Source organism: Acanthopagrus latus, chromosome 17 (assembly GCF_904848185.1).
Source record: "Acanthopagrus latus isolate v.2019 chromosome 17, fAcaLat1.1, whole genome shotgun sequence".
NCBI classification, from domain to species: domain Eukaryota; kingdom Metazoa; phylum Chordata; class Actinopteri; order Spariformes; family Sparidae; genus Acanthopagrus; species Acanthopagrus latus.
Genome location: NC_051055.1, coordinates 6,501,642 through 6,529,412, shown reverse-complemented (window position 1 = coordinate 6,529,412; position 27,771 = coordinate 6,501,642). Strand labels below are relative to the sequence as shown.

The 27,771-nt window shown below is 40.3% G+C and overlaps 1 protein-coding gene across 1 annotated transcript; it reads right to left on the bottom strand.

The window, feature by feature from the left end:
• Window positions 1-10: 10 nt before the first annotated feature.
• si:dkey-122a22.2 lies at window positions 11-24,493 on the bottom strand. The gene is made up of 11 exons (XM_037075537.1): window positions 24,328-24,493; window positions 23,439-23,601; window positions 23,169-23,240; window positions 22,948-23,024; window positions 22,312-22,412; window positions 19,846-19,962; window positions 18,453-18,527; window positions 4,171-4,309; window positions 627-709; window positions 414-510; window positions 11-288 (listed from the first exon to the last, which is right to left on the bottom strand). Exons 1-11 carry the CDS (start codon window positions 24,385-24,387, stop codon window positions 121-123), a joined length of 1,152 nt encoding a protein of 383 aa, XP_036931432.1. The 5' UTR covers window positions 24,388-24,493; the 3' UTR covers window positions 11-120.
• Window positions 24,494-27,771: the final 3,278 nt, after the last annotated feature.

The following is a 27,771-nucleotide window of genomic DNA, read 5'->3' as shown; positions in this document are numbered from 1 at the left end:
TCTCTACAGATTGCTGCAGGGAAAGGTTAAAAGATAACTGGAATATTTTATTGAATATTTAAAACATATTCAGTGATTACTCCGTCCATGTCTGGGGTACTGTTACATGTTGGCCGTGGGTCACTCGCTCTGCTGTTTGGCTTGTCGTTGGTTGACTAGCTTCCTCAGGTGCTGGCTGATGGCAGATGGCTTCTTGTAGATCATTCGCCGGTCTGCTCCTTTTATGTGAATGTGATTGGCTGATGGGTAGGACTCCTCCAGAAACTTCTTTTGAAGCTTAGCTACCATCTGGTGCAGGGAAAAGATGATTTACTATGGGGTTTCACACAACCGTGACTACAGTATTGTTCTGTCACTGTCCTAGCGTTAATAATACATCATGGAATCATCCAATACACAATACATATTCTCACTTGGTTTAAGTCCTCAGGAATTTGCTGGTCAAAGGAATCCCCAGTGATAATGCTCACAGACGTCCTGCCGGAGAGGGGCTTAAACTTTGTGATATCCCTTTAAAAAGTAAAAGTAATTAATTAATTTTTATTTTGACATTTACATTAAAACATGCAAATAGCAGATCCATCCAGAAAACATTGAAAAAAGGCTTATTTAAGTGTGTGCCATACCTCACTTGAGCTGCACTTTCATTCAAGAAGTAATGCTCATCCACAGAACTGCTCTGGTGGGCAGGGTTACTTAATAGGTACTTCTAGAAGAGACAGAGAAAATAATCAGTCGCAACACCTAAAATGTATAAATGATTATTATGTATTCAAGTGTAATACACCTGAAGGCTAACAATACATTACTTACATTACCTTTGGAGGAAAAAGAAAATTAAAGAAAACAAGCCAATACATAGTACTGGATACTTGTGTCAAGTACATGATAGCAGATATAAACTTAACATACAAACGGTGATGGTAATCATTCAACCAAAACTGAGCCATGTCAAATATCTTGTATGTAAACATACTGTTATCTACTTTCAGCTGTCACACTGAACAGATTCAACAGACATCTGAAGAGAAAGCTCCAGTCAAACATAATAATTGAAATGACAGTAGAACAGACATACTCAACTTGCAGCCCACGGGCCAAATGTGGCCTTTTAACAGCCTTAATTCTAGACCTTTGGTAATTTTCTTTATAGGTTAATTGGCCCAATCATTAGTTATGTCTGTTCCCAACCACAGAAATACTCTGATTTCATTGAAAAGGTTTACAGAGTCAAACTGATACTTGACATCTAAGATTAAACTTAACATATTACATTTTTTGTAAAAGCAAATAAAAAATATAGCGAAAAAATTGAAAGTGCATTGTTTAAACACATTTAAATTCCATGCATTACAGGTCTCACATGTAAGAATGTAAATGTCTGACCCCTTGGCCCTTTTTTCAAGAAGTAGCTGAATAGGCCTACAGTATAAGAAGAATTTCATTCTCAGCCTCACTAAGATCACAAGGGCGACAACTGTTCTTTTCTGGGACTAAACTGAAGAATTTCAAATATTAACTGAGCACAAACAAATAAACCTCTGAGGTCTATTCTACAGGACATTTTAAAAATTAGTTTATTTAATTGAGCAGTTCCAAATATATTTATGTTTGGTAAGTCTATCATCAGATATTGACAGTGTTGGGGCCATTCAATGAACACCCTGCAAATAAAGAATAACTCTGTTTTGCTTTTTTTTGCCTGCAACCGCCTCAGATTCTCGCAGCATTGTCCAAAATTATGCATACACGGAAGATTTAAAAAGTTAAAATTGTAGAAAGTGATTTTTTTTTCTTTTTACTATAAAGTAGGTATATAAGCTATATAAATAATGTGACAGTATAGAAACACACAGCCTGTATTGAGAAGCTGCACCTTTAAACAAGCTATCGGGACTTCCGTATGAATGTGATGATGTCACAACCACACAGTGACCGTCTTCAGAATTACCACCATTGTAAAAACACCGGCAGAGCTGATGCGGAAACATGGTGGGTGGGGCCTGCTCAGGCTTGTGAATGCTGACCAATCAGAGTAGACTGGGCTTTTTATTTTCTCAGAGAAAGGCCTTAAAGAGACAGGCAGGAAAACTTATTTGTGTAAGGTGCTCTGACACAAGTTTCTGCAGCAATGGACATTATAAGAAAAATAATGTGTTTGTTGAACATTAAGATATATAAACATTTTCTAGTATGCACCCAAATGTATGAACTTGAAATTGAGCATATGGGATCTTTGTGCTACAGTACAGTTGTACTAAATTTGTGTATGTACCTCAAGCAAGATCTTTACAAAGCTAACTTTTTTCATACAGCCACCCATATAATTTATTATTACTTAATTTATAGTGTGATCATACTTTGATCCAATCCTCCAATGCTAACAAAGAAGCAGTTCCATCCAAAAGGTACATTTCCGAGATGATTTGGAAAAGATGGGAAAATTAACTACAACTCGTGCTATAGTATGCCCATTTGAATGCAGAGAAGTCAGTGTCCAGCTCATTCAATGAAGCAGCTGCAGACGGAATACTGATATGTTGACATTGTAAATTTCTTGGTCTTGGTTCTCTGAAAGAGAAAGTTCACCACGCCACCAGAATAGATGTGAATTCTCAAATTGAGCCGAATTCTCCTTTAACTGTCTCAATCACCCACATGTGATAAGACCAGATAGCTTTGGTGCCGTTAACATAGCAGCAAACAATTCTGCTCCAGTTCAATTAAGCAGTGGTTACAGAACATGCCCTTGAGAAATGGACTGCATGCTCTATTGAGTCCGGCGAGCATGTGAGAGTGTGTGCGTGTTATAACCTTCACTAGCCTGTCTACAAAACCTTTCTCTGTCCTTGGAGAATTCAAGCACAATGATGTCCTTATCGCCTTGGCAACAACTGTAATACTTGAAAAGATGAAATAGGTCCCTCATCACTACTGCCATCACATCGTGGGTGGCAGGCAGCAGAGAACAAGGAGCCTTAACGAACTGTTCACATTCATGCCGAAGCAGGAGTCATCGCACCATACAGACAGCTGCGGAATAAAATTAATGCTGAAGGGACGCTGAAAATGTCTGTGAACACGTCAGTGAGTGTTCACGGAGGGCCACTAAAGTCTAAGTTGTTTCTCCAAAGAAGAAGTAAAAGAATTTGAAGAGGAACTGTGCAGTTTAAATGCAAAAAAGTGACTAAATTAGCTTTCCTGCAATAATCTGTCTATCTCTAGGTCCCAAATGTACCCAACATGAGCGTTTGTTTCCTTGCTGTAATAAGGTGTCAGTCTATTTGGAGCAGTATCCCATGTTACAAAAGATATTGGTTGTTGTTCATCACCAGAATCCATTACTACTACTTTTCAGCCTAAGATGTTTTCCATAGCAAGTATAAAATGACTACAGGACTTTATGACAGGCAGTGTCACTGCTGTATGTGTGCCCTATACAGATCCACAGCAAATCTGAGTACGGACAAGCGCAAAATAAAAACCCTCCCCTGTAGAAGAACTTCATCTGCAATACACAGCAGAAAAAAAAAGCTTGTAGCTTATATTAACAGCCTTTTCCTCACAAACTGTGCGACCTGTCAAAAGGCTGAGTTTACAATATAGCAGGCATCAGCAGATACAGTGCAATTGCAGCATCATGTCAGCTCCAGGAAAAGGGTTCAATTTTCATTTATTTCAAAATGACGTCTGGTGTCATATCACGCCAAATTCACAGTCTCTGACAATATGAAGACAAACGCTCCTGCAATCATCGTCCACTTGTATCTCTGCTGAGGAGGAGACGTGATTATTCTCACACTAGCACCATCCTGTGGCAGCACAGCAAAGATGGGAGGAGGACGATTAAAATCATTTTTTCCGCCATATTTCTAATGAGGTTAACAAAAGTGATATTTTCTGAGCAGTGGAATAGAGCCAAAGCCTTGTATTCAGAATAAGTAAACTTCAAATTCAAATGATATGACAGCACCTTCTTACCCTGATGGATGTTTATATTCATCTTGAAATTACCCCTAGATTTGCCCTGACCTGCTGTGTCAACTGAAGCATGACGCAACATTAACAGAAACATTTTCCTGCTGTTTATTTTTCAACTACCAATGTCACAACCGTTGGGTTACTCATCACTTTTATGTGGGTGTGGGTGTGCTTGCTCATTAGTCTGACCTGGCGCTGGACGACCTCCTCTGAGACATTTTCGCCTTTAATAGTCGGTTCAATCGCCCCAAGGATGATCAGCATGCGGCTCAGCCCTGTAGCTGCTGAAAACTGCTTGGCTTGGAGTGAGGGCAACAGCTTACCATACCTGAATAAGCACACACAAGACACAAACCCATATAACTTAACATGGAGACAAATTCTTCAGTCTTCAGTCTAATTAAACAAAACATTGCTCTATTGGTTTTTAAAGCTAAATTAATTGATTTTTTAGTCAACCAACTGCTAAAGGAGAATATTTAGCTCTTCAGCTTACTAAAGTCTCTAGCTACAATATGTTTGTTTGTGGTTGTCAGTTTATTAGGGCTACCACTGATGACTATTTTCAATATCGATAATTCTGCAGATTATTTTCACGACTGATCAATTATTTGGTAAGCCTTTAAAATGTCTAGAAACTTTATAAATTGATTTTCTCAATTTCCCAGAGCCCAAAGTGACATCTTCAAATTGCTTCTTTTGTCAAACCAAGAAGCCAAGACCCAAACACTTTTCATTCAGTGTCATAAATTGATAAACACGTTGATGAAGGTTCTCAGTCATCAAGGTCATGGTAATTCAAAGTGTTGTATTGTAGGCAACTGGACTTGTTTCAGTTTCTTTAAAAGCTCTTCAAGAAACTGAAACAATTGAATGTCCAGTCCAGTTTCCTACAATATAACACCTAGTAACATTACAAAGAAAAGCAAATCTTTCACATTTGATCAATGGCTGATGAGTGAAAAAGATTAGCGCAGCGTTCATTCAACTTTTATTTAACTCTGAAAAAAATCACTGAGGGCAAGCCCTCACTTTCAATTATGTCGACAGCACAGGAAAAAAAAACAGAATAAGTGCAAAAATGTGATAAACAGAAGCCACGAACATAATCACAGAGCGAATAAAGAGAATGGGTACTTATATATGATAACAGATAAGAGGCAATATGACAGAATACAAATAAAATGGAAAAAAGTGCTGAAAATATGAAACTGCAAGCAAACAAACATGACAAAACACAAATAAAACAGATGTTCATAAAAGATATATGGCAGACAACAATCAAGGACAGCACGTAGCTAAAACAGGGACATTCAAATGCTGAGTAGTAATCAAAGTCTTGAACTGAGCTAAAGGTATAACTGTATCAAGCTTAAATGTACGTTGTAAAATATTCCAAGTGTATGGAGCACTGAAACCGAACGAGGTTTTCCAAGTGTAGTGTTTATCTGGGAAACTTGGAGCGCGTGTTGAATAGTGACTCTGTGACCAGTTTAATACAGAGCTGATATTTGGTGGCATGTTGCCTTTCAAGGCTTTAAAAAGAAACAGAAATCATTGGCTGTTACATCTTACTGTTAAACGTGCCCATCCAACTTTTTCATATAGACTACAATAATGAGCCACAAGTAATGAATCTAAGAGGGAGTGACAAACAGAGTCATGTGGAGTTAGAGTAGAGCCAGAAGCATGTTGATAGGAAACATTCCCACAATCCAAGACAGATAAAAAAGACAGCTTTAATGATCATGTTTCCTACAGAACACGGGGTTCTGTTTCTGTATAAATAACCATTGTGTGTTAATAAGAAATTTAAATGGGAGTTTATGATCCAACCAGATACCCAAATATTCATAAGCATTAGAGTGTAACCATCAGGTCTCTATCGATCGTTTTCCATCGTTTTCTGTAAAGCTGTTAATGGTTAGCCTTCTTTTGTGCTGCTCAACAACATGATACAGTCCTAAATGGCTGCCTTACAACAAGGGTGATTTTTCTGATCACAGGAACAGTGACTCAAGTGAAGTCATACATAATATTTGCCGTCCTCCGTTCTTTTTCAACCCAAAATCTCAAAGTTTCTCTTCGAAAACATTTGCCTGGGGAATGAGAAATGCACTTTTTTTGGCAGATGAGAGAAGAAGAGCTGTGGGATTTTGTAACTCAGGAGGCCCAATCGGTCTCGGCTCACTGGTGCTCTGAATTGGCTGGTCTCAGCCTGTGGAGCCCAATCAATAGTGCCGTGCGCCTGCTGCCGCCATCACCGCACCGCGCAGCCTGCTCCTACACGCAGCCAACAGCAGCACCAGGAAACACTCGTGCTTTTCTTAGCCTTACTCCTGATCTTGGCCAGACATACAGCCCTGTGCCCCTGTGTCCTATCACTGTCTCTCTGCTATGCTGCAGCCTACAGTTAAATTCAATATCTGATAAACAACTATCTCATTAAGGGAATCTTAATAACGACGAACGCTATTTTCACTGTTGGTTAAAATATTGATTAACTGTCCAGTCTATAAAATGAAGAGTAAAAAATAACCGGAATCATTTCCCGGAGGCAAAAGTCATGTCTTCATATTGCTCGTCCAGGCCAAAACCCCAGAAAACTCCATTTACAAGCATGGTGAAACAGAGAAAATAGCAAAATCCTGATGCAACAAAAATGTTTAACCTGTTTAAAACCACACCTATTAATAGCAAAGTCAGTCTGCTGGTCAGTCTGTAGATCATTTCACCATTTATGTCCAATCTGAAACATCTCAACTTTGTGCAGTCTTTCATGGTGTCCAGAGGGTAAATCCCCATGACTGAAATTTGTCCTTGAACACAGGATGGTCCATTATTAGTGAAAGGAAAAAAAAAATCAAATCAAAATGAATGTTTATTTTTATCTGAGATAAAAAAAAATGCTCCTCAAATCATAGGATTACTCTTCATCAATATCCCATAAACAATATATTGAGATAGGTGTTTTTATGGATTTTGGGATATTTTGGCCTTTTATTTGATAGCATCAGTAAAGATCACCTGAGATCCTCTAGCTGGGAGTCAAACCGTCAAGGTTGCAGTTTTGTGGTATGTTTGTTATAGGCATTTTTACATGCAAATGTTAGAACTCTGCAGCCTGACAGGGATGCTAACATGGCTATTGACACATCTCAAACAACTGATCTATTAATAATATAGGGTTTCTTTTAATTGACTCTTCAGCAAATTGATTCATCATTTCAACACCAAAACATAAATATACTTAAGCTGTAACAATATCTCACGTCACGGCAGAAGCCCGCAGTGCATGTTACAGCACACTGCATTTTACTGTACAACTGGTGCCGCCTCACTGGCATTGTATTGATCCTATCAAACCTACATCATAAACATTTATGTTTCATATATAAAATAACCCATTGCACCTGATGTTGATATGACTTGCTGCTATCCAAAGAACTGCAGCTTGAAATATTGGGCTCTGCTCCAGCAAAGCATGTCAGCACTGATTGGTCAAATAAATCTGACACAAACAGTGGAGAATGGTCGCTCAGCTACAAAGGGCTCTCTAACATATCCGCCACATTCGTAGTAAAAGAGACGGTCCCTTCAGGTCGATAATAGATACAGGAAGGAGGAGTTAAGGAACAAATGGACTGCTCTAATTTTCAGTCTTCAGTAGAGAGAAAAAACTTTTCAAATCAGACCTCAGGAGAGTGACATTTTGACATTTTCATCTTCCTTGCCACCGTTTTCCCCCGAAGTCATTCTGGCACCACAATTTAGAACTGACTCTTCGACCTGGCTCTTAGGGGACTTCTCAGTCTCTGCACATTTTCCACCTGTCACCCTTTTCTTACCCCTTGATTCCAAAAATAAAGGGGCAAAAAACCCCTCTCTCCCTATCATCCCCCTGGTTCGAATCTGGTCAAATCATTCCTGGGTCTGGCATTGAACATTATTTCAAGGATTCTCCAGCCACCTGTCCTATTCCCTCCTCTTTTTTCCATTTTTAATTCTGCCCCGGAGTGAGGATTATGCGAAGCAAGGCATGCGTGTCAAAGGGAAATTTAGTGGGTAAAGACAGCCAAGATTGGCGGGATGAATTAAACAGATAACGGGAGGAGACGAAGTGGGGGAACCATGTAGAGCAAAACGCCTCACCGATGTTGGTCATTTCAGAGGGGCTCTTTTTTTTTTCCCTCCCCACAGGAGCGAAGAGGCAATATCTAAATTAATAAAGTGATGAAATGAGTTTGTGCCGTGGACTTTCTGCTGTTTGACTTTCCCATCTGGATTAGTGCAGGCTGAATGGACGCTCTGTTACTTTTGTTACAACTGCGCAATTCACTGTCGGAATTTGGACCTGTAGTGATAAGGCTCCCCTCCTCCTCCTCCTCATTACCATCTCATTTCATATGCAGGGCCTCTGTTACCTGAGAGCCTGCTCACACACAAAACACGAACTATTACACGAGCTTCTGCCAACTATTACAATGAGCAGAGAACATTTAAACACGGACTATTACATGAGGCTCAACTTACTATTACACCAAAGGCACGTTTTTTAAAAAGCGAGTTACTGCAAAGACTTTGAGAGACTGTTACAGAAAGGAGGGCATATGGACGTGGACAGGTACACGATGAGGCCTCTGACTCTCACACAGACAAGACAAATTGACTACATTTGGAATAAATTAACTCTGCAGTCAAATCTACATTTGTAGTGCATAGGTCTCAAGCAGATTCGCACAGAAAAAAATATGATCTTAAAGCAGTAAACACAGGACTGAAGTGAAGACGAAACAGTATGTTTTAAAAATGTGAGAAATACTACATGGAATAATATCAGTGACCTCTCTGAAGCAAACTCATTGGATCAGTTATGACTCTCCTTGTGCATGGAGTGCAGTACTATACTCTGATGTAATGTAGTTATTGTGTTGGTTTGGCACAAGTATGATGCAGTCCAGTCACCTGTCTTGTCATGTCAACTAAACTAAACTACGCCATGAAAACATGAATGTGACACAGTCATCACCATGGACCCAGTGACAGCATGCTGACATCCCCAGTCACCCCGGGTAGAAAACCAGCGGTTGATTTGCAGTGTGGAGCGACAGTATATGCAATCGGCAACTGTGGTTTTTTTTTTGGTTTTTTTTCGTAGTCATTTTTAACCATGACTGTAACATGTACAGATATATAGTCGAACACAGTGGTCCACCTATCTGACACTTCTGCTGTATGTATTTCCTGCACTAAAACACCTTTGGTATATACAGGACAACATTTCCTGCTCTCCGACTGCTCTTTTGGGCTAAACAAATTAAGTGGGTCTCCAGCATTAGGTTAGTGAAATTGTTGTTATTAATGAGATGTGAAAGCATCGAACATGCATTCTAGATAACTTTGATGTGTTCACTTTGAAATAACATCATGAAAGCGGTTCAGTTCTGTGCAAGCTTATCTATGGTGCGGGGGGTTTTCTACATACAAGTTACTGTATAGAAACACTGTAAGAGTACAAAGTTTGTAAAACAAAAGGTTAAAAAGGATTTTTATTCAAAATCATTTGTAACAATGCTAATAACTAAATGTCCAGCCTCAGAATAAAGCCAAAAAAGGCTGTGTAGGAATAATAATCTAACATCTTTGTATGTTTAACATAATATCAATTAATATGACCTGGAAGTTTGCAGGCTAAACGTCACAGCTCCTAATGAAGGGGGGAGACGAGAGGTCACAGTTAGCTCAGACAGAATTAGCTGTTTGTAATAAAAGCAGGATTGATCCCTGTAGAAGTCTGTAGATGGCTGAACCCTGAAGCCAATCGAAAAAACACATGCTTTCTGCATCACACAGATGGAAAGGGCTTGGTTTCAACAGTGTGAAAATATGTACCTATAATATAAAATAAAAATGTGAGAGTCTTCATTTAAAAAAAATGATTCATTGTAATTGATTTGCTAATAGTAACCATTCTGCAACAGCTATCAAAATGACTTGATGGTGCAGAGTGTCCTTAGGGTCTCTTGGATGTTCAGATCAAATTTCATCCCAGTCCAGTGAAAAATGTAACAAATGGGGAGGTTTAGAATTCACATACACACATTTTTTTTATAAAAGGCTAAAAGAAATTTAGCTCAGAGGGACAAACTTCAAAAATCCATCACTTAAAAGCAAACACAAGGTCCCATGAATTTAATCCAAGTTTTAACATGGTTTTCTTCAAGAAAATCCATGATATTAAATTAGAGGGCCTTACTGAGATGGTATGGAATAACCCAGATGGAAAATAAACCACAGGAACTTAATTTGTTATTTGTTCAGAGAGACTGGTGAAAGAAATGCTGAACATGAGACCGCACTGAGTGACAGAAGCTTAACACTACGGACTAAACAGCCCGTAACCAGCAGCTCCACACAACATGTAAGGTCTAGGTCTGTGACTTGTTCCTTGTTTGATGCAAAATCAGAGTCAGCTTCATTTGGAGTTAAAAGAAAAGATAAAGTAAACATTAAGTTATGTGAATGAGCTCCTCTCTGTCCCTATTCAACAACTGGTCCAACTAAATCCAGCCCACATGAAGGCTACTTAATGTGATAGTATAATTTGCATAGAACGTCCTTTTTGTATTATTTTAATAAATTTTCTCATACTAGTGTTTTCTATTTTGGGGGGATACAATAGCAAGTATCTGTAAACCTGTTAATATAAGATACATTGGTGCACATCTCAGATAAAACAATTTTAATCGATTGAAGTCTTTGTGGCAATTAACTAACTAATGATTAATCATTAACATCCCCTGTCTATGTAAGTCCTTGAATAGGCCACACTGTATAGAGACACTGGAACCAGTTTAGTTGTTTTTTTACACCACTGTTTGCTTTCCAAATTGACAGATATATCATAGTTCTTACACTGACAAACCTTATAAAAGTTTAAAAAGTCAGTCTATCTCAAATGTTCAACACTTTTCAGTCTGACAAAAAGTTAACTTTTCAAACCAGATCTCAGATCTCAATAGACTTAAAGTTTCATCATGCTTGCCACATTTCTGTGTGCAGAATTTATTGTGACACTGTTAAAAGTCAGATAAATCCTTACATTTTCATCTGACCTTTATGAAACAGACCAATTAGCACTACTTAAGCCTATACCAGAGTTACTGTACCAAGTACCATGCTGCTATAGTGTGCATTATGAAGCACTATACTGTTCACCTGCAAGCTGCTTTATAGTTAGTGCTTTAGGACATAGATATTACTGTATAGTATCACATTTAGGATAAAGCAAGGGTTCAGACTGTTGGCTGCACTTGTTTGTAAATCTTAAAATAATAAAGTCTGTTTTTATGTTTGATTTTTACACCCTACTTTCGTAGCTTTGTGGTTTTAACACCCCACTTTGCCCATGGGGAGCTTTAAATGCATCATATTTATGCCAACAGGGTGTGGGAAAAATAGTTTTTGGAAACTAAGCCCAGCTGCAGAATGAACCGCTGCAGTTCCTCTATACAGTAAATGCATTCTGGTTACATTTTGTGTAATTGTCTGATTGGTATGTGATATAAACTGTGCAGTTTCTGCTTTTGTGAATACAAAAGGATGTACTCTTACTGCCATAATTATTGTACAATTAATTTTAGAAGCATACCTGCTTTATGTCTGGCCTGATAATCAGACATAACTGACATTTTGTTTCATTTCAATAACTCACTATTTGAATAGATGAACATATCTAACTGTGTGATGATTCAGAGGTCTGCGGTTATTACACTTCATGCTGTCAAATGGAAGCGAAAGCCCAAATATACAACTGAAATACAGAGTGTAATACTCTGTATGAACACAAGGTGTCATTCTTGCATCACAGCCAACCTCAGATTAATTCCAGCCTGTTCTCAGCCTTCCTCCCACCATCAATACTATAGATTACACAGGGGTAAATACACAGGGGCCGCAGCAGCCCTGCTTCATTAGTGGAACGTAACAGCAATAGTTACGCTTACAGTGGTTCTAATTACAATTAATTGGCATTCCTGCCTCGTCTGGGAGTCTCTGGATGAGGGGGGAGGATCTGGGGAGGGGATGGGCACGCTGCTGAGTCAGGAGAGGACTGAGGGAGGAGGCCGACACAACGGGAGCCATTACAGAAACACATTGTGAGCTGTAAGGAAGCACACACTGTCGGAGCCTGCAGTGTCAGATCTAGAAGAACCTGATCATACACGCACATTTTCTACATTTCAAAGGTATTCTCTTTTGAAAATTGTTTGACATTTCGTACCAAAAATGTTTTTCATGTTTCTTTTTGTGTGCAAAAGTTGACAGGGTTGATCGACATACCATACGTGTTTATCTTCCCCATTTCTATCAGTCAGGGTCAATCAATGGTCCTTGCATCATACTTTTGTCAGACTGCAACTTCTCCTACCGCTTCATTTTATTTCCCACTATCCGAACTTTCTCTCTTCTTTCACTCCTTTATCTCCCTCTCTCCCTCCCTCCATCCATCGGCCCATGGCCGGGTGATTGCTGCCAATCTCAGCTGAGGATCCCTGGAGGGGTTTAGAGCAGGGCTGTGCTCCAGTGGGTTATTGAACGGTGAAAGCGAATGGGCTGTGAGGGGGAGGCTGGATATGTCATCACTGGCTGCTACTGTTTACCAATGAAGGCAGAGGAGACAGAAAGCCAGAGTGCAACAAAACACTAAGAGATGATGCAACGCCACTTATGGTGATTAATGAACTAAGGCAGCATCCAAGTATTAAAATGTTTAAAATCTCTCGACACAGGAAAATACAGGATTGGAAAAAGGAGAGAAAATTCTGTGATGCCCGTAAATCTGTCGGCTAACAAAGTGCAGTGGTGAATGATAGAAACACTCTTCTTGTCCCTCATATTAAACCCTGCCTGGCTTATAAATCAAACCAAATGCAGCGGTTGTGAGACTGAACGGTCGTCAGTCAAAGTGACAGTCATACGCTGCCCGTCATACAGAGCAGGCTCCAGGTGAGCCGCAGTACATGTCTATCTGCTACACACTGCAGCAAGCTGTGTGTGTGAGTGTGTAACTGCAAGTGTTTACGTGATTGAGGATGTGTGTGTTTCCGTGCCGGCTTTTCTGAGCATATTAATGACAGGTAGGATGATGAATGGGACAGAAAGTGTTGTTTTCATTTTGGGACGCGTAACTCAATCAGGCTCCCATCCAGGCCTTCAGTCACAGCTGTTAGGCCAACACTGAGACACTCATCACCTCACACACGCCCCCAACAGACGCTTACATGCGTCATGTATGCACACAGATATGAAGAGGAGACGCAGCCAATATACTGTGGATTTATACACCAAACTTCCACACACGGTCAGCTAAATCAATCTCACTTGAGACGATTTAGCCATGTACCTGAAAACAGAACCTAGCTACAGACTTTGTAACTCAGCATCAAACTGAGATAATCCCCAAGTTTAAAAAAAAAAAAGAACACTGATGACTAACACTTAAAAGAACTAAGATGCAGAGTGAAGGGATGAGCTGACTTTCAAGTGGTGCTCCTGTGAGGACTGAGCTGCGCTAAACACAGTAATGGTACATTAAAACGCAGAGTTTGCCAATCAATCAGCATTCATTAAATTGTAAGGACCATCCCATTAGACAAGAGCATTCCCCACTGTTTCTGCTCTCTGAGCAAATATATTCCCCATGGGGTAAATTAGTTTTGCACTCCACACACACACACACACAGACTGCAGAAAAAGAGGAGACACAAACACACTCAGACACACACAAGTGTGTAAATGCATTGCTAGATGTCTTATTTTAAACATAAAATAAAAGAATTAGCAGTCTAATTCCTTTAGTAATGTTTGTCAAATCCTTTGATGGCAGTCCCCGATCAGTGATCATCACCTAAAGTGAGCCTGATTATAACTGTACAAAGAACACCACAGTCAGAAAGTGTCTAGATATATTGCTCATGGATTGAGAATGGTCCATAATGCAGGGCTTAATCAAACTGTTTATTATATTTCTAGATTCATTTATTAATCACTTGATCTATAAAATGTCAGAAAATAGTGGAAAAATCCCCCCAAAATTTTCCCTCAAGACCGAGGTGATACCGTTAAATGTCTTGTTTTGTCCAACAGTCTCTTTACAATTATAGAACACTAAAAAAAGTCACATGGAGAAGGGGGAACTAGAGAATATTTTTTTGGAAAAGACAAAGATTCAAAACTTTTTTTTTTTTTTTTTAAATCAAGATAGTTGCACACTCATTTTCTGGTGCCGTAATGTTGTTAGAGAAACTCACATCAAACTGATCTGAGAGCAGCAGCATCTACTCATGCACGATGCAAATGGTTTGCCACAGAGCAGCACGCAAGGCAAATACCTTGTTTACCTTGATGACGTGTTGCAGGAGTGCTTGTTCACATGAACCACAGCCTGATGTTAAATCTTGCTGCTATGTTTTATGTTGCCCTGTAACATCTAAAACTGACCCACTCCTACTGTAGGAGAACTTTAAACATGAAGCAGCAGCAGGAAATGTTTGGTCGGAATCAGCAGTGACTTAACAAAGCTCCAATAAACCTGAAAGCTTTTAGTTAACAGTACTGATGCTCACATTTGAAATTGAAAGAGAAAGAGACCCATGTGCTCCAGCTCAGTGTGGCTCGCTGTGATTAAAGTGGACAAAGTCGGTAAAGTGAAAACATGACTTTCCCATTAAGGGAAATCTTAAAAGTCACAGCATTCAGTAACATCCTGTGGTTTTATATTTGTGGCAACAGATTGGGAAAGATCTTTTCTTCTGTCAACAAAACAATCCTACTGTGCTCAAACCTGCCAGAGCTCTGACCTCAGCTCCATGCAACACCTTGAGAATTAACTGGAGCTCCAACACCAAGGACTAACCTCACTGATGCTCTTGTGGCTGAAGATGTGCTCTTACAACAGTATGTTACTGGCAATATCTATAGAATAAGACGTCCTTCTATCACAGATAAGTATATTGTTTATGGATCCTTTTGGTTATAGAATGCATATCGGAAAATCCTTGTTGGACCACAGGGGAGGTTTTCACTGCAATGCTGCAAGTGGCCACTAGGCAAAATTGGAAGCAAGGGTGCAAAGCACCGCTGTATCTACATCGAACCAGCACATTCATGGTTTGGCATTATGGCCATTGCTTTCTTGTTCGGATCCAGATATGACCATATTTTGCTGAAAGTGTGGAGGTGGGGATGATACTGATCTGACTGAGAACCCAAGGACTAAATTGGTCAATCACTTGTCACTTTTCAATCAGGTAGCCACACCCCCAGCTTAAAGTGATTGAGACCTTAGACTCATTAGGAAACTGTTTTCTCACCTTAGGGTCACTTCCTCACTTCTTTTTGCAACCAGTGGCGTTGCCCCCTACTGGCTATTAGAAATAATGCAGATTTTAGGCATTTTCAAATTGGCTTCACTTTTTAGACCCAGAGGCGCCATACACAGTCCGTGATTCCAACCCAGCAATGAGACAAAGCAACAAAACTGAAGCCATGCTGTACATACAAAGCAATTAGTTATACTGAAATGTAAGGAATATCCTTGCCTGTGTTTGAGTGGAGAGATACAAAGCTTCCATTGCTTGAGCTGGTGAAACAAAGACTGACAGCACTGAGTGACTCAAACCAATGGCTCTCGTCCAGAATGTAATTTGTCCAGACGTACACTGGGCTTCTCCTAATCTCTGCTAGATGCTAGACCCACTGCTTGAGTTTTCATCAGGAAGCATTATCTATGCCCAAAAGGAAATGAGACACATGCCGCAACGTCTGCAGAGGAAAATCCCAAATAAGCAGGTTGACCCCTTACAACAAGTGTGCACGCGCACGCACACACACACATGCGCACACACGCGCATGAGCAAATACTATTCTCAGGAGATGGCGGCAATTCATTTTGTAAGATGTAACAAAAGTAATTTTGCAAGTGAGCCTCTGTTAATGAGCACGTCTTTGATGTATAAATCCTCTGGTCCCAGTGCAAAGCTGATACGGTCTCCCTACAATCCTGCTCAGGTGCAGCCCTGCTCCCTTCTGCATTGCTTATCTTGTGTACCAAATACTGTAAGACCTCCGACAGCTAATAAACCAGCATCTAAGAGAGAAACATATACACCTTACTGTACATGCAATCTTGATGGGAAAATAAGGGAGAAGCAAGCTGAAGAATACCAGAGACACTAGGATGCTGTGCTGCATCTTGTATCTTCACACTGTATATCCCATTCCCGATTCTATTTTTACTCTCCCCTGGAAATCAGGCACCGATGATAAAATTATGTTTTATGAAGTAAATTTGAGTCCTTGGTTCATTTCATTTCTCTGTTGCTTCTCCACAGAGTAATTGGATTGTGGCTGCACTGTCATGTACTCAGTGAAATGAATGCCTATTAATCAGTGGATAATTGGACACATACCCCTGATAAATGGTGCTGCTCCACTTTGAATCACGTACAAATTAGGCCATTTTCAGGGATCCATTTCTTATCTGGCTCGACTCGTGCTTATATAAGCTGCGAGCTAATATTGGTGGACGGAACTACGGACGCACTAAGTCGTGAGTCATGGTGAAAATGAGATTACTTGATTTTGCCACGCGCCCGTGATAAGCACATATCAACTTCCCATTGGTGTTTCTAGATGGCATCAAAAAATGGTTGTTAAACTTTTAGAACTACTTTGCTGACATTGGTAGAACTTAAGAAGGAAATATCAACTGCAATAGAAGATAATGACTATACAGTGGGAATACTTCTTGATCTTAAAAAAATGGATATTGAGCATGGCTTAAATATCTTTAAATATTAAACCAAATCATCAAAGGTTGCTTGTGTGAACAGTATTGCTTGTATTTCACATAAATGCAAATGCAAAACACAGGAATTATTGCTTTTTGTAGATGATGAAGACATTTTATTTTGTTGTGGTAAAGATAACTGAAAACTAAAGTGAAATATTAAGTCTAAAAGAGTGTCTGAAATCAACATTTTCTGGGAGAGATTTTAGATAATAAATTAGGCCTCAAACATTGTATAAATTTAGTTCAAAAATGTGTCAAGGAAAAAAATCAGGACTTCTTCAAGAAAGAAAAGAGTAGAGATTTTGGAGTGTTGGTTGGACAAAACACGGCATCTGAAGTTGAACATCCTGCACCTACTCACTCGCTTTATCAAAATTAAGGTTTTATATTTCAGAGACTTTAAAGCAGCATGAACTGTGTTTGATAAAAAAAAAATACTGCCTGAAAGCCTGAAAATGCATAATCAGAATGACATGCTGGTATTTGTAGGGAAAGTGTCATTACTTCTGATGTTACCTTTCACATATTGTACATTTGGTAGTGTTTTGTAAAAAAGGGTATGCACAACAAGCTTTTTTTTGTTGTTGTTGTTTTTTTAACTAATTTTATCCAAAATTGTTTTTGTAATTACTTACAGACAAGGATCCATTTCAAAAGTGGATAGTGCTATGTTACATCAAAAATATCTAATGGGATTTGGGAATAAAAAGCCTTTTGATCTGCTTTATATGTGACAAAAAAAAACACTACAGATGCACCCCTGAGATTTGTTTTATCATAAAGCTATTGCTGCCGGGCTGTCGGCTACATCTAAAAGCTTAGCATGCTTTACTGAATTATATAAATGAATAATTATCGTCCTCTCAGCAGTAATATACCTTTCAATGATTACACATGACATGCCTTACTTGTAAACAATCTGAGATTGTGTAAGTGTTGCATAATTGACACTTCTACCAACATTCCTCCTCTGCACTCTGGCTTATCATTAATAAAAAAAAGCCCTCCCCCCATATGATAATTAATGCATAATGAGATATATGCTGTGACAATGACTACCACTTGACATATATCTTGCCTGGAGGATTAAACCAGTGTTATTACACATGCTGTCACTCAGTCCCGACCACCGCCACAACTCTCGATCTCCCCTCATCTGTTTCATGCTGAAAAGAGTGTGATCGGCTAATGAGTTTCTTTGGCCTCCAATTAATCATGCTAATGAGCCCCACCCAGCTAAGATAATCAACTATTCTCACCGGGAAAAGCCAATATGGGAAGAGTTTGGAGCTCGACTCGTGAAACGTGCTTGCGTCTCTGCCCCCACTCTCCTCATCCTAATCCCCTTTTCTTGATACATTTCCCTTTTCAGCGCTCCCCTTCCCTGCCTCGCGTTTTATCTGCTCCTCTGCCCCACGGAGCTCCTTATCGTTCTCTTTGCTCCTCTTTCCGTGCTCCTCTTTTCTCAATCTTCCTTTCCATTCCGCTTCTCTCACATCCCTACCCAGTCTCTGCTTCTTCAACATCACTTCATCTTCTCCCCTTCATCCCTTTTACTCCTCCCTTTTCTCCACTTCTGTCCTTCCTACGCCCCTGAAAGCAGCTAAGAACTCACCAGTACTTTTTCCACTGGTCCTCCTCAAAAAGGTCCTCTGGGATGGGATCAATCAGCACCAGGTCTGACACTTGCCTGAGGACACAGATAGGACGGACACACACACACACACACACACACACACACACACACACACACACACACACACACACACACACACACTCAGATGAAGTAAGACTCATTGACTATCCTTGTCCACTTCACCCTCCCCGCTCAGGCCGTATAGTAATGTGTGTGTGCGATGGATGTTGCCATCTCGTCTGTCTTTCTGTAGATTGGTTGGTCCTCTGTCTCCACCGACGGATGACCACACAGATCCAGGGGCAATATTTCCATTTGGCAAGGTGTCATCCACTCACCACTACATAATTTTCTTTCTTAATGGCAGCAACATCGTGCCTGATTAAATAGTAAATCTTTCATCCCCGGTACAGGCCGCTTGTCACGTTAATCACTACGTTGTCTCCGAGATGTCTGAGTTATTGGGGATGAGGGGAAGGGACACCGGAATACATTTTGTTAAGTGTGAGTTTGCAGGGCACCTCTTACTATGTGCTATGAAGCCATTTAAGATGACCTATTTTAAATTTCATCATAGATTCATTAACAAAAGACATGCAAAGGGCCACAGAGCTCCATTCTTGTTCAGAATCCATTAAAAAAAATCAGCGGGGCACACTGTTGCATTGAGTGACATGTTCCTCCATCGCCATGAACACACACTGTAGTGGGATTTGTTGACAACAAGAAAGCTACAGAATAATAATAAGCCAGCCTCATTCTTTAACTAATGTTGGTGCATTTAAGGAAGCTTTTAGTCAGTACTGTTAAGGCTGGACAAGAATGGAATGAATATTCTAGAAGTGGGAAAATTAGTTTTTGCTTTTCCTGTGCCAGTGATTTACGTATCCCTTTATGTGTCCTTGTACTACTGCTGCTTCTGATTTGCATGTTTCAATTAGTGCCTGATATTGAGGCACAGTGTTTTCTTGTTTAGTGCATATTTCTGTCAATATTTCAACATCAAATTCCCCCATTTAAATGTTGCATGTGCATCTGTGTTGCAAGTCTTATTTAGTACTTGACAAAGTAGCATGTTAATATTTTCACAGACACTAATATTCTCCTCTCTTTTTAACAATGCCATGCATTTGTAAGAACTATATCAATAACTGTATGTAATATTTAAGGAACAACAGACACACTTCGTGTTATTGTTCTCTATGCCAATCAGCACTTTCCAAGTTTCCGATTGTGTCAGCAATCCTCCTCCTGAGCCACACATAATATTCTATGAGTATAATCACTCATACTCCATATGTAATGTAAACTGGCCTTCATGTGTGAATATGGTGGGGCTATTCTTGAACTATTTCCATCATATAATACTTACACGTCATGAATGTGGCTGTAAAACCTGCCGTTAAGTGCACCGAGCTCAGAACCAACGAGGATGAAGGGCTTGGCGATCCCAGCAGCCTGCAGGAGCCGGTGCAGATCATCCACCATCCTGCAAGACAACAACACTCATCTGTCTCAGCACAGAACAAGGACATGCTGCAAACTGGGCCAGGAGGTTTATTTATTCAGCTACCTGGAGTCAGACTCCCAGTATGAAAGATGAATACAACAGGCCACCATTAATCTCATTAATCTCTAACCTGCTCGTTAGCATGCTTACGAACCCACTGGAGAGTCATTATGAAAAAGCAAAAATAACCTGAGTGGGAGAAAAAACAAGAGTTACAAATTCCATCCAAAAATGAAGGATGGTGGCACCTGAATGAAAGTTAAGGTCAGTAGTATTTGTAAGTTTATCACTCATTCTCTTTCCAGACAAAATAAACAGCGGTGCTGAAACCCAACTGACAACATACAGGAGGGGACAGTTCAGCTCCATTTACATTGCAACCAGCAAGAAAAAGCAGCAAAATTCTATCATCAGAGGCAGAGTCACCATCACATGAGATGAAGCAGCTCGTCTCAGAGAGCCACCTGCTGTCCTGGGTGTGTTGTGCTAATAAATCAAACCTGCAGAGTCACACTGAAATGAAAAGTTTCACCTCAAGGGTTAAGATTAGGTACTCATCAAACTCCTCAAGATATTGAATTCCGGGAAATTGATTGCTTGCATCTCAAAATGAGCAGCCGCCTGTTTTCTGGGCCAGATGCCAAGGTAAACTAGACTGCAGACCATTGGTGAACCACACCCGCTCATCCGTTAGGCTGATTTAATGCTCGACAAATGTGCTACCATGTCAAAGGAAGGACGATTAAAGCCCAATCCCACAGCAGTGCGAGGCAGGGCAGGGCTGTGGTGTGATCAGCACAGGAAGGCTCAAGGTGTCCATCCACACATCAGTCTATGCTGGCTGGCACACTAATGAGAAGTCCCAGGCATGGAAATATTGATTCCCATTGAATAATTACTGTGCAGTGGTAAACAATACAAAACTGAATTTGATGTGTGTTACTGCACTGCATTTAGTGTAGCAGTTTTTTTTTTTGTTTTTTTTAACTTTATGGAGCTGAAACAATTGGTCAACTAGTTGATCAGTAACAATTTTGATAATCGATTAATCTTTTGAGGCAATCTCCAAGCAACCGCTCCAAAGATTCTCTGGTTACAGCTTCAATTATGAAATGTATATTTTTGGATTTTGGACTGTAAGTGAGTGAGTTTACTATGTTCAGTCTGGCATGCTCTCAATCAAACATTTGTTAATAAGCCCAAAACACAAAGTTAATTTGAAGCTAATGGGAATGTCCTATGTTTTGCAGAAATTTAGTTGAAATACAAAATATTGACTGATCCCCAACGTGCATTCAGCTTCTCAGATTAAAAGATTTGCTTATTTTCTCTGTCTGACATCTGTAAAATAAATATCTTTGAGCTCTGAACTGGCTATTGCTGATTAATCTTCATTTTCCTCCACATGCCACAGTGTCCTGATACAGCAGCAGGCCTCCATCGCATGAAGATAGATAGATAGATAGATAGATACTTTATTGATCCCGGGGGAAATTCAAGCATCCAGTAGCAATAACAAACATTGAACATACATTGAACATACATGCAATATCAAAAAAACAGTAGAAATAAAAATATGGAATAAGAAATGTTATAAAAATGTTTTGAACAACTGTATAAAAATATAAAGTGATATTAAAAATATAAAGTGACGGTGGAGGTAAAGAGTATTAAGGGGACAGGGGACGGTGTACAATTAAATTAAATTGGGCTATAAAAGATGAGTGCTTTTGAGTGCATTTGTCCATTGTCTATTGTGCTTCCTGACATCACTGCGAGCTGATGGCCAGGGGGACGAAAGAGTTATTGTGTCTGTTGGTGGAGCAGGATTGAGACAGCAGTCTGCCACTGAACACACTCCTCTGCCTGCTGAAGGTGTTGTGCAGAGGGTGGTGGGTGTTGTCTAGTATGGACAGCAGTTTGTCCAGGGTCCTTCTCTCTGCCACAGTCACCAGAGAGTCCAGCTCTGTGCCCACCACTGAGCCAGCTCCCCTCAAGGAAGGATGCTACAAAGTAGATTCTGGCTTCCAACAATCAGCACTCATTAGATCCAGATTCACCTGCACTACACACTACACTTTAGTGCTATGCATTTGGCCAAAACTTAATTTGAAATTTCTATAAATTAATTGTACAACTCAGCAACAACATATACATGGGATATGGCAGTGCAGGAATAAAACAGCCCACTCTCTCATTCAGAAACTACTCATGGCAATAAAACAACTGATTTGAAAATGTAGCTTTGTGTTTACATTGTAGACTTTTACAGCATATCGTGGGTGGCATTTTATATCTCACACACAAACAAACAAGTTGAATACTAACCGTCCAGTTGTTGACATTCCCCAAACTCTCTCAGTTCCTGTGGTTTCATTCGGCATCAGCCGCTTGCTGAAGCCCAGTCCCATTCTGTCGTAGGTGCAGACCTAAGCAGGGTGACAAACAGGGACAGCACAGGTTTATAGGGATTTACAAATAACAGCATGTTCTACAGACATACAGGATGCTCTCAGCAAGGGCTCAGCCCCAACCCTATCCTGTGTCTGCATTTTAAAAATGCATGATGGCTGAGTAACACTGAATAGTTAGACACAGATACAGGTGTAAACAGTGCACTGTGAGTTTGTTGTGTCACTGCCTGTGCGATTTAGTTGTTCAGATGTATCTAGGCCCCTTCACAACAAGCCAGTGACCTCATTTGGGTCATTTCAGACAAACAACATGGGGCAGGCTGTCAGCCCCGACTTTCCCTACTGAGTGCTTGTTGAGCAGAGAGGATGTGGCAGAGTCACTGCAACGACTGTCCCTACATGCCCCGGACAACAAACAACATGCCCACATTAACAGTCACAGATTCTAGAGAAAGTTCAACACAGTGGAGTGGATGTCCTTGGTCAGGTCTGCTGACTCACCCTCAGTGGATCTGAAGAGTATTTCAAGTGTGACTGTGAGCCCACTCACCTTTGTTAGTGTGGCCACACTTTCTTGGACATGCAACCAAACATCTGAAGACATTCCTGTTGGTGAATCCAGTATGACTAAAGAAAAACAAGGTCAGGGTGAGCTCAGTTAAAAGACACAAACAAGCCAAACAGACATGGAGCCATGCGCCGGAGAAGATTTTCAACTTGGAAGGAAACCATTCATGGCAGATCTTCACATAAATTCAGAGGATTTATTACCGACTGGTTGTCCGTGTCCTTTACACAAAAGATGCATCTTTTGACCCAAACCAACATCAACAATCTGGCCACCTGAATATGACAAGGGAAGGAATAGAAAGAAAGATTAGACGTTTCATTTGGCTTTAAAAAGTGAACAGACAATCCTACTGGCACTCTCCCACTGGAAGCTAGCCAACACAAATAACAAACATATAAATAACTGCTTTGCAGATTCATATAAAATCAAACTGAAAGGAGCAATGACTTTGTTAGCCTACAATAACAGACCTTGAGGTAAGAGCATCTGTCCTTCTCTCTGCAGTGAAGCGTAGTTGAGGAATGGGGGGATGACGATGATTAACAGTAAACACTTTCCAATGTTCATGAGCACAGAGCCATAAGACACTCTGCCTTGAGATCCAGCTTGGCTGTGCGGTCTCTGATCCAGGTCCTAGTTTATGTAAAGAAAGGAAATGCTATGTTACCTCACAATTTGACCTGTATTCAGCATCCTAGAGTTTGAAAACACACACACACACACACACACACACACACACACACACACACCCAGATCTCGGTCTGTGTATATATATATATATATATATATATATATATATATATATATATATATATATATATTCTAACGACATATACATTCAAGACTCATTTCTCTGCCAAGCTGCATTCATTATGTTTTATGTCTTCATATATGTCAACACATTATTATCTCTATTGCCTCTGTGACGCACTTTGAGAAGTCTCTGCCCTGTGCTTTGTATAAAGTCTCTTATTTAATGGCAGATATTGTTATTTAATTGTCCTGTGTGTATGCCGAAGTAGAGAGCTGTTGCTAATGATTTGTCCCCCAAAAAACACTCAGTAAGTTTAGGGGTGAGTAAGTTGCACAAGCAAAGAGTTATTAAAATTGAAGTTTCTGTTACGAGGATTTGGCTCCACTTCCCTCTGCAGACACTCGTCTGTCGTGTAACTTTAGTTACTTTAGTGTAGGATCAGTATGCCAGCAGGAACACGTCTAACACACTAACAACGGCATATAACTTAAACGAACGTGCCTCTGAAGCCAGGCCGCTAATAGGAGCTAATGTTACTTAAACATATGTCTGCTGTCACATGTACAGCAGCTATTAGCAGCTAGCTTTCATTAGCGTTGCAATACCTTTCTGTCAGCACTGGCGGGTTCATTGTTTGAGGACTGAGCTTCGGTTCTTCGACGCATTTTAAAATCAAGTGTTGTAATATAACATGCATTAACAGCACAGAAGCGCTTGAACACAACAGAATGAATGGAACTGTAACAACTTCCTGGTGGAGGCGGGTACAGAAGCCGATAAGGGACAAACGTTCAGCTACGCGTGTTCGGACCAAACGCGAAGAAAATACACGCGTCTCGTTTTGTCTGAACATGGCATCACCACAGCAATTAATTTTACTGCCCACTGCTTAATTAGATTGACATAATTTAATGCAGTTCATTAAAAAATAATAATTAGGTGATAAAGCCATGAAAACATTGAATCAGCCTTGAACAACTATACTATTTTAATATTAATCGAAATGTAATATCAATACCTAATGTTTTTAATTTGTATAGAGCGCTTATTAGTTGGTTTGTTTGTTTTGTTGTTGTCCACAACATCTCTCACTTTCTATTTCGCTGTCTCTCTATCGGGTACTGTCATGATTATAGCAGCACACCTGTCGGCCTGCAGGGGTCGCTGTATCCCACAAACCCATCCCATATGATTCTACATCATAATGTACTCAGAAGCAAAGGCAGAGGGATTAACTCATAATCACCATTTAATAAGACTTCGTTCAAACATCTCACGCTCTCAAATGAAACACGGCCCTAATACAAACTGGGGGTCAATGACTAAACATATGACAAACTTAGACTGCATCTTAATAAAACTAAATAGATGATGATAATTAGAAAGTTGTACAGTGATTGCATGTCCTCCACTCCTCTTAAAACAGCCAATCAAACCTTAATCGTGCACAATAACACACTGATGATGTGCGAGACAGCTGCTTGTAGAGCAAGTAATGTATGCAAAGTGCCGTTTTTATGCAGTCATACATGTGTGGCGCGCCAGAGAGGGCTGCTTTGCGTCATCCAGCGACCGTGACATCCATACTGATGGATTCTGCATCATTCATGTCTGACGTGTACACATGGACCCCCACCACAGAGCTTATTGTGAATCGGGTCTGCAGTTTGGCTGTGCTCCACGTCTGTAATCATCTTGCAAATGTCAGATGCCAGGGAGATATCAGATGATAACGTTTAATGGTTCTTGGAAAAGATTCAAGTTTTAGGCAATCCATGACATCAGAGGTAAAAACAAAGCACTGTGAGACTTTATTAGCATCCTCATTCAGAATCCAGTGTCCAGCAGCTGTAAAGTTGTTTGTCTCATACTTTAATATTCACCAAAGAGAGGACAAAGCCAGACTTACCCTGACTACTTATCCATTAAATAGTGTCTAGACAAAGAAAAACCTCGACAATAAACCCTGTTTAGATAGCAGGTGACTGGTGACTGGGGCCATGTAGGGAATTCATTGTAGTAATTAAAAAGCCTGGCTGGACCAAAATGATGAATGTCAGGTATTGACTCACTGTCAGGCTGGCTGTGTGTGTATGTGTGTGTATTGCGCACATTGTTTTTGTTTCAGGGTATCCAGGGTTGATTAAAGCTAATGACGCCGGGCCTTCTCAGCCCTTCTGTTCCAGCTCCACATAATTAGGACGGAGAGAAGGATGGTCTAATCAGACAACTGTAGCGTCGCTCTACAGTTTGTGAATGCCATCCAGGCGGCAGCCGCTCGGCCCTTGACTCCTGCTCGGCCCATCAGTCTGAACGGCGGTGAACAAAGCGTACAGGTCTTTTGCTGTCTGCCTCCTCTGGGAAATCAAAGACAACTCATTCCATCAAAGAATTGGTCCTAATAACACGATTTTCTACAGTAACAGGAAAAACTCTGATGATGCATGATGTCCTTCACTGCCAGACTAAAGGTTGGTATTTGTAGTTTGTCCCTTGGATTACCGTTGCAGCATCCGAGGCTTTACACATCTGTGATTGTTGACAAAGCTCTAAATCAAAGCCACAGAATCCAGCAGTGATTGAACTGCGAGATGGCTAGATATGACCTGCAGTGGTTTTGTAGGATTGCTTTCTTTTGAAACACACATTCGATCTTGTAATACATTCTGGTGAAAAAAAAATCTATAATGTTCCTACAGTATTCCTTTAGGGATTTAAAGTGCGCTTGCTGTCATGTTTTATTTACATTGACCTTTATATAATCAGTCACATAATTTAAATCATTTTTGTTACCAGTGTAATCCCATAAATGCTGATTCAATATTCCTTTTACTGACATTTTTCTGTGGTGATGTTGTTAAGTAATCTGCTCTTAATAAAGAGTGTTCTCTGTTTGTTTGGGATTAACGTGATGTTACCGTGTCCTTTTAGCGCCCCGAGAACAAGAAGAAAATGTTCTTTACAGTGTTTTGCTTTGTACACTCTGCTCTTCTAATTAGACAGTTCTCATAAATAACATCTGCCCTTCAGCCACGAGCAACATCTTCACATTCCTGGCTCACAAAGATGAGCAGCCATTCCTTCAGAGCCAGGTCACCTTGACACCATCTTTGCCATTTGTGCCATGTCTGGAGGCAGTAGCCATTTTTAAGGTGTTGCTTCTTCCCCCTCAACCCTGACATTCAGAGTCTCACACAATGCATTTCATGCCTGGTTACAGGGCACCTTTCCCAAACAACAGTTATAGGAGAAGACAGCCATTAAAAATGGAGAGCAGAGTGCGGGCTGAGTGCAAATAATAACCTATTATTTTGACATTTCTCACACGCCTCTGCTCCCATATTTTTCCCGGCCAGTTTCAGCTTTATTCCGAGCAGTGCAACTCACTTTTGCCATGAAAATTACTTTAAAAAAGAAATCACATCACACCGAGGCACCGACACGCGCAGGGGAGTTTACTACATGTACATGGAATCAAACGGTAATTGAGATAGCATAGCAGGCGGATGAAAAGCCATTTCCTGTTTGTCTCATCTGTTTTGTCACGTAGAGCAGGTTAACTGGGCGACATTTCCACTCTGGCCTGTATCTGTATCAGCAAAGGCCATCACCAAATTCTGCTGGGACATTCATATCTCACAAATGTATTGGCTTGCCTTTATTAAATCCACCTGATAGTGGTCTGATGTTACAATGTACCAGCTCACGGGCAAATGATGTCTTCAACAGTAGCTGAGATTTTTAACCACTCCATCTGCATGATTCTGGTAAGGGGGAACTGGCGGTTCCCCTACTGTGGTCCAGACTGGACTGGAGTACAGAGATTCTTTTTTTTCCATTGTTGTTTTCCTTCTCCTCTTGCCACGGCAAGGTTGACATTCAGTCAACATCAGTCGGATTACCATAATGTTTAGTTAAAATTCTTCTACTTCGGTGATACAGCTACTTTTCGTCTTGAGCCACCATCACTTCAAGATTTAATTTGTCCCATCAGTATCATCTGTTCTAGCACTTGATGCTGATCAGCAGACGTTAACATGCTAACTCTC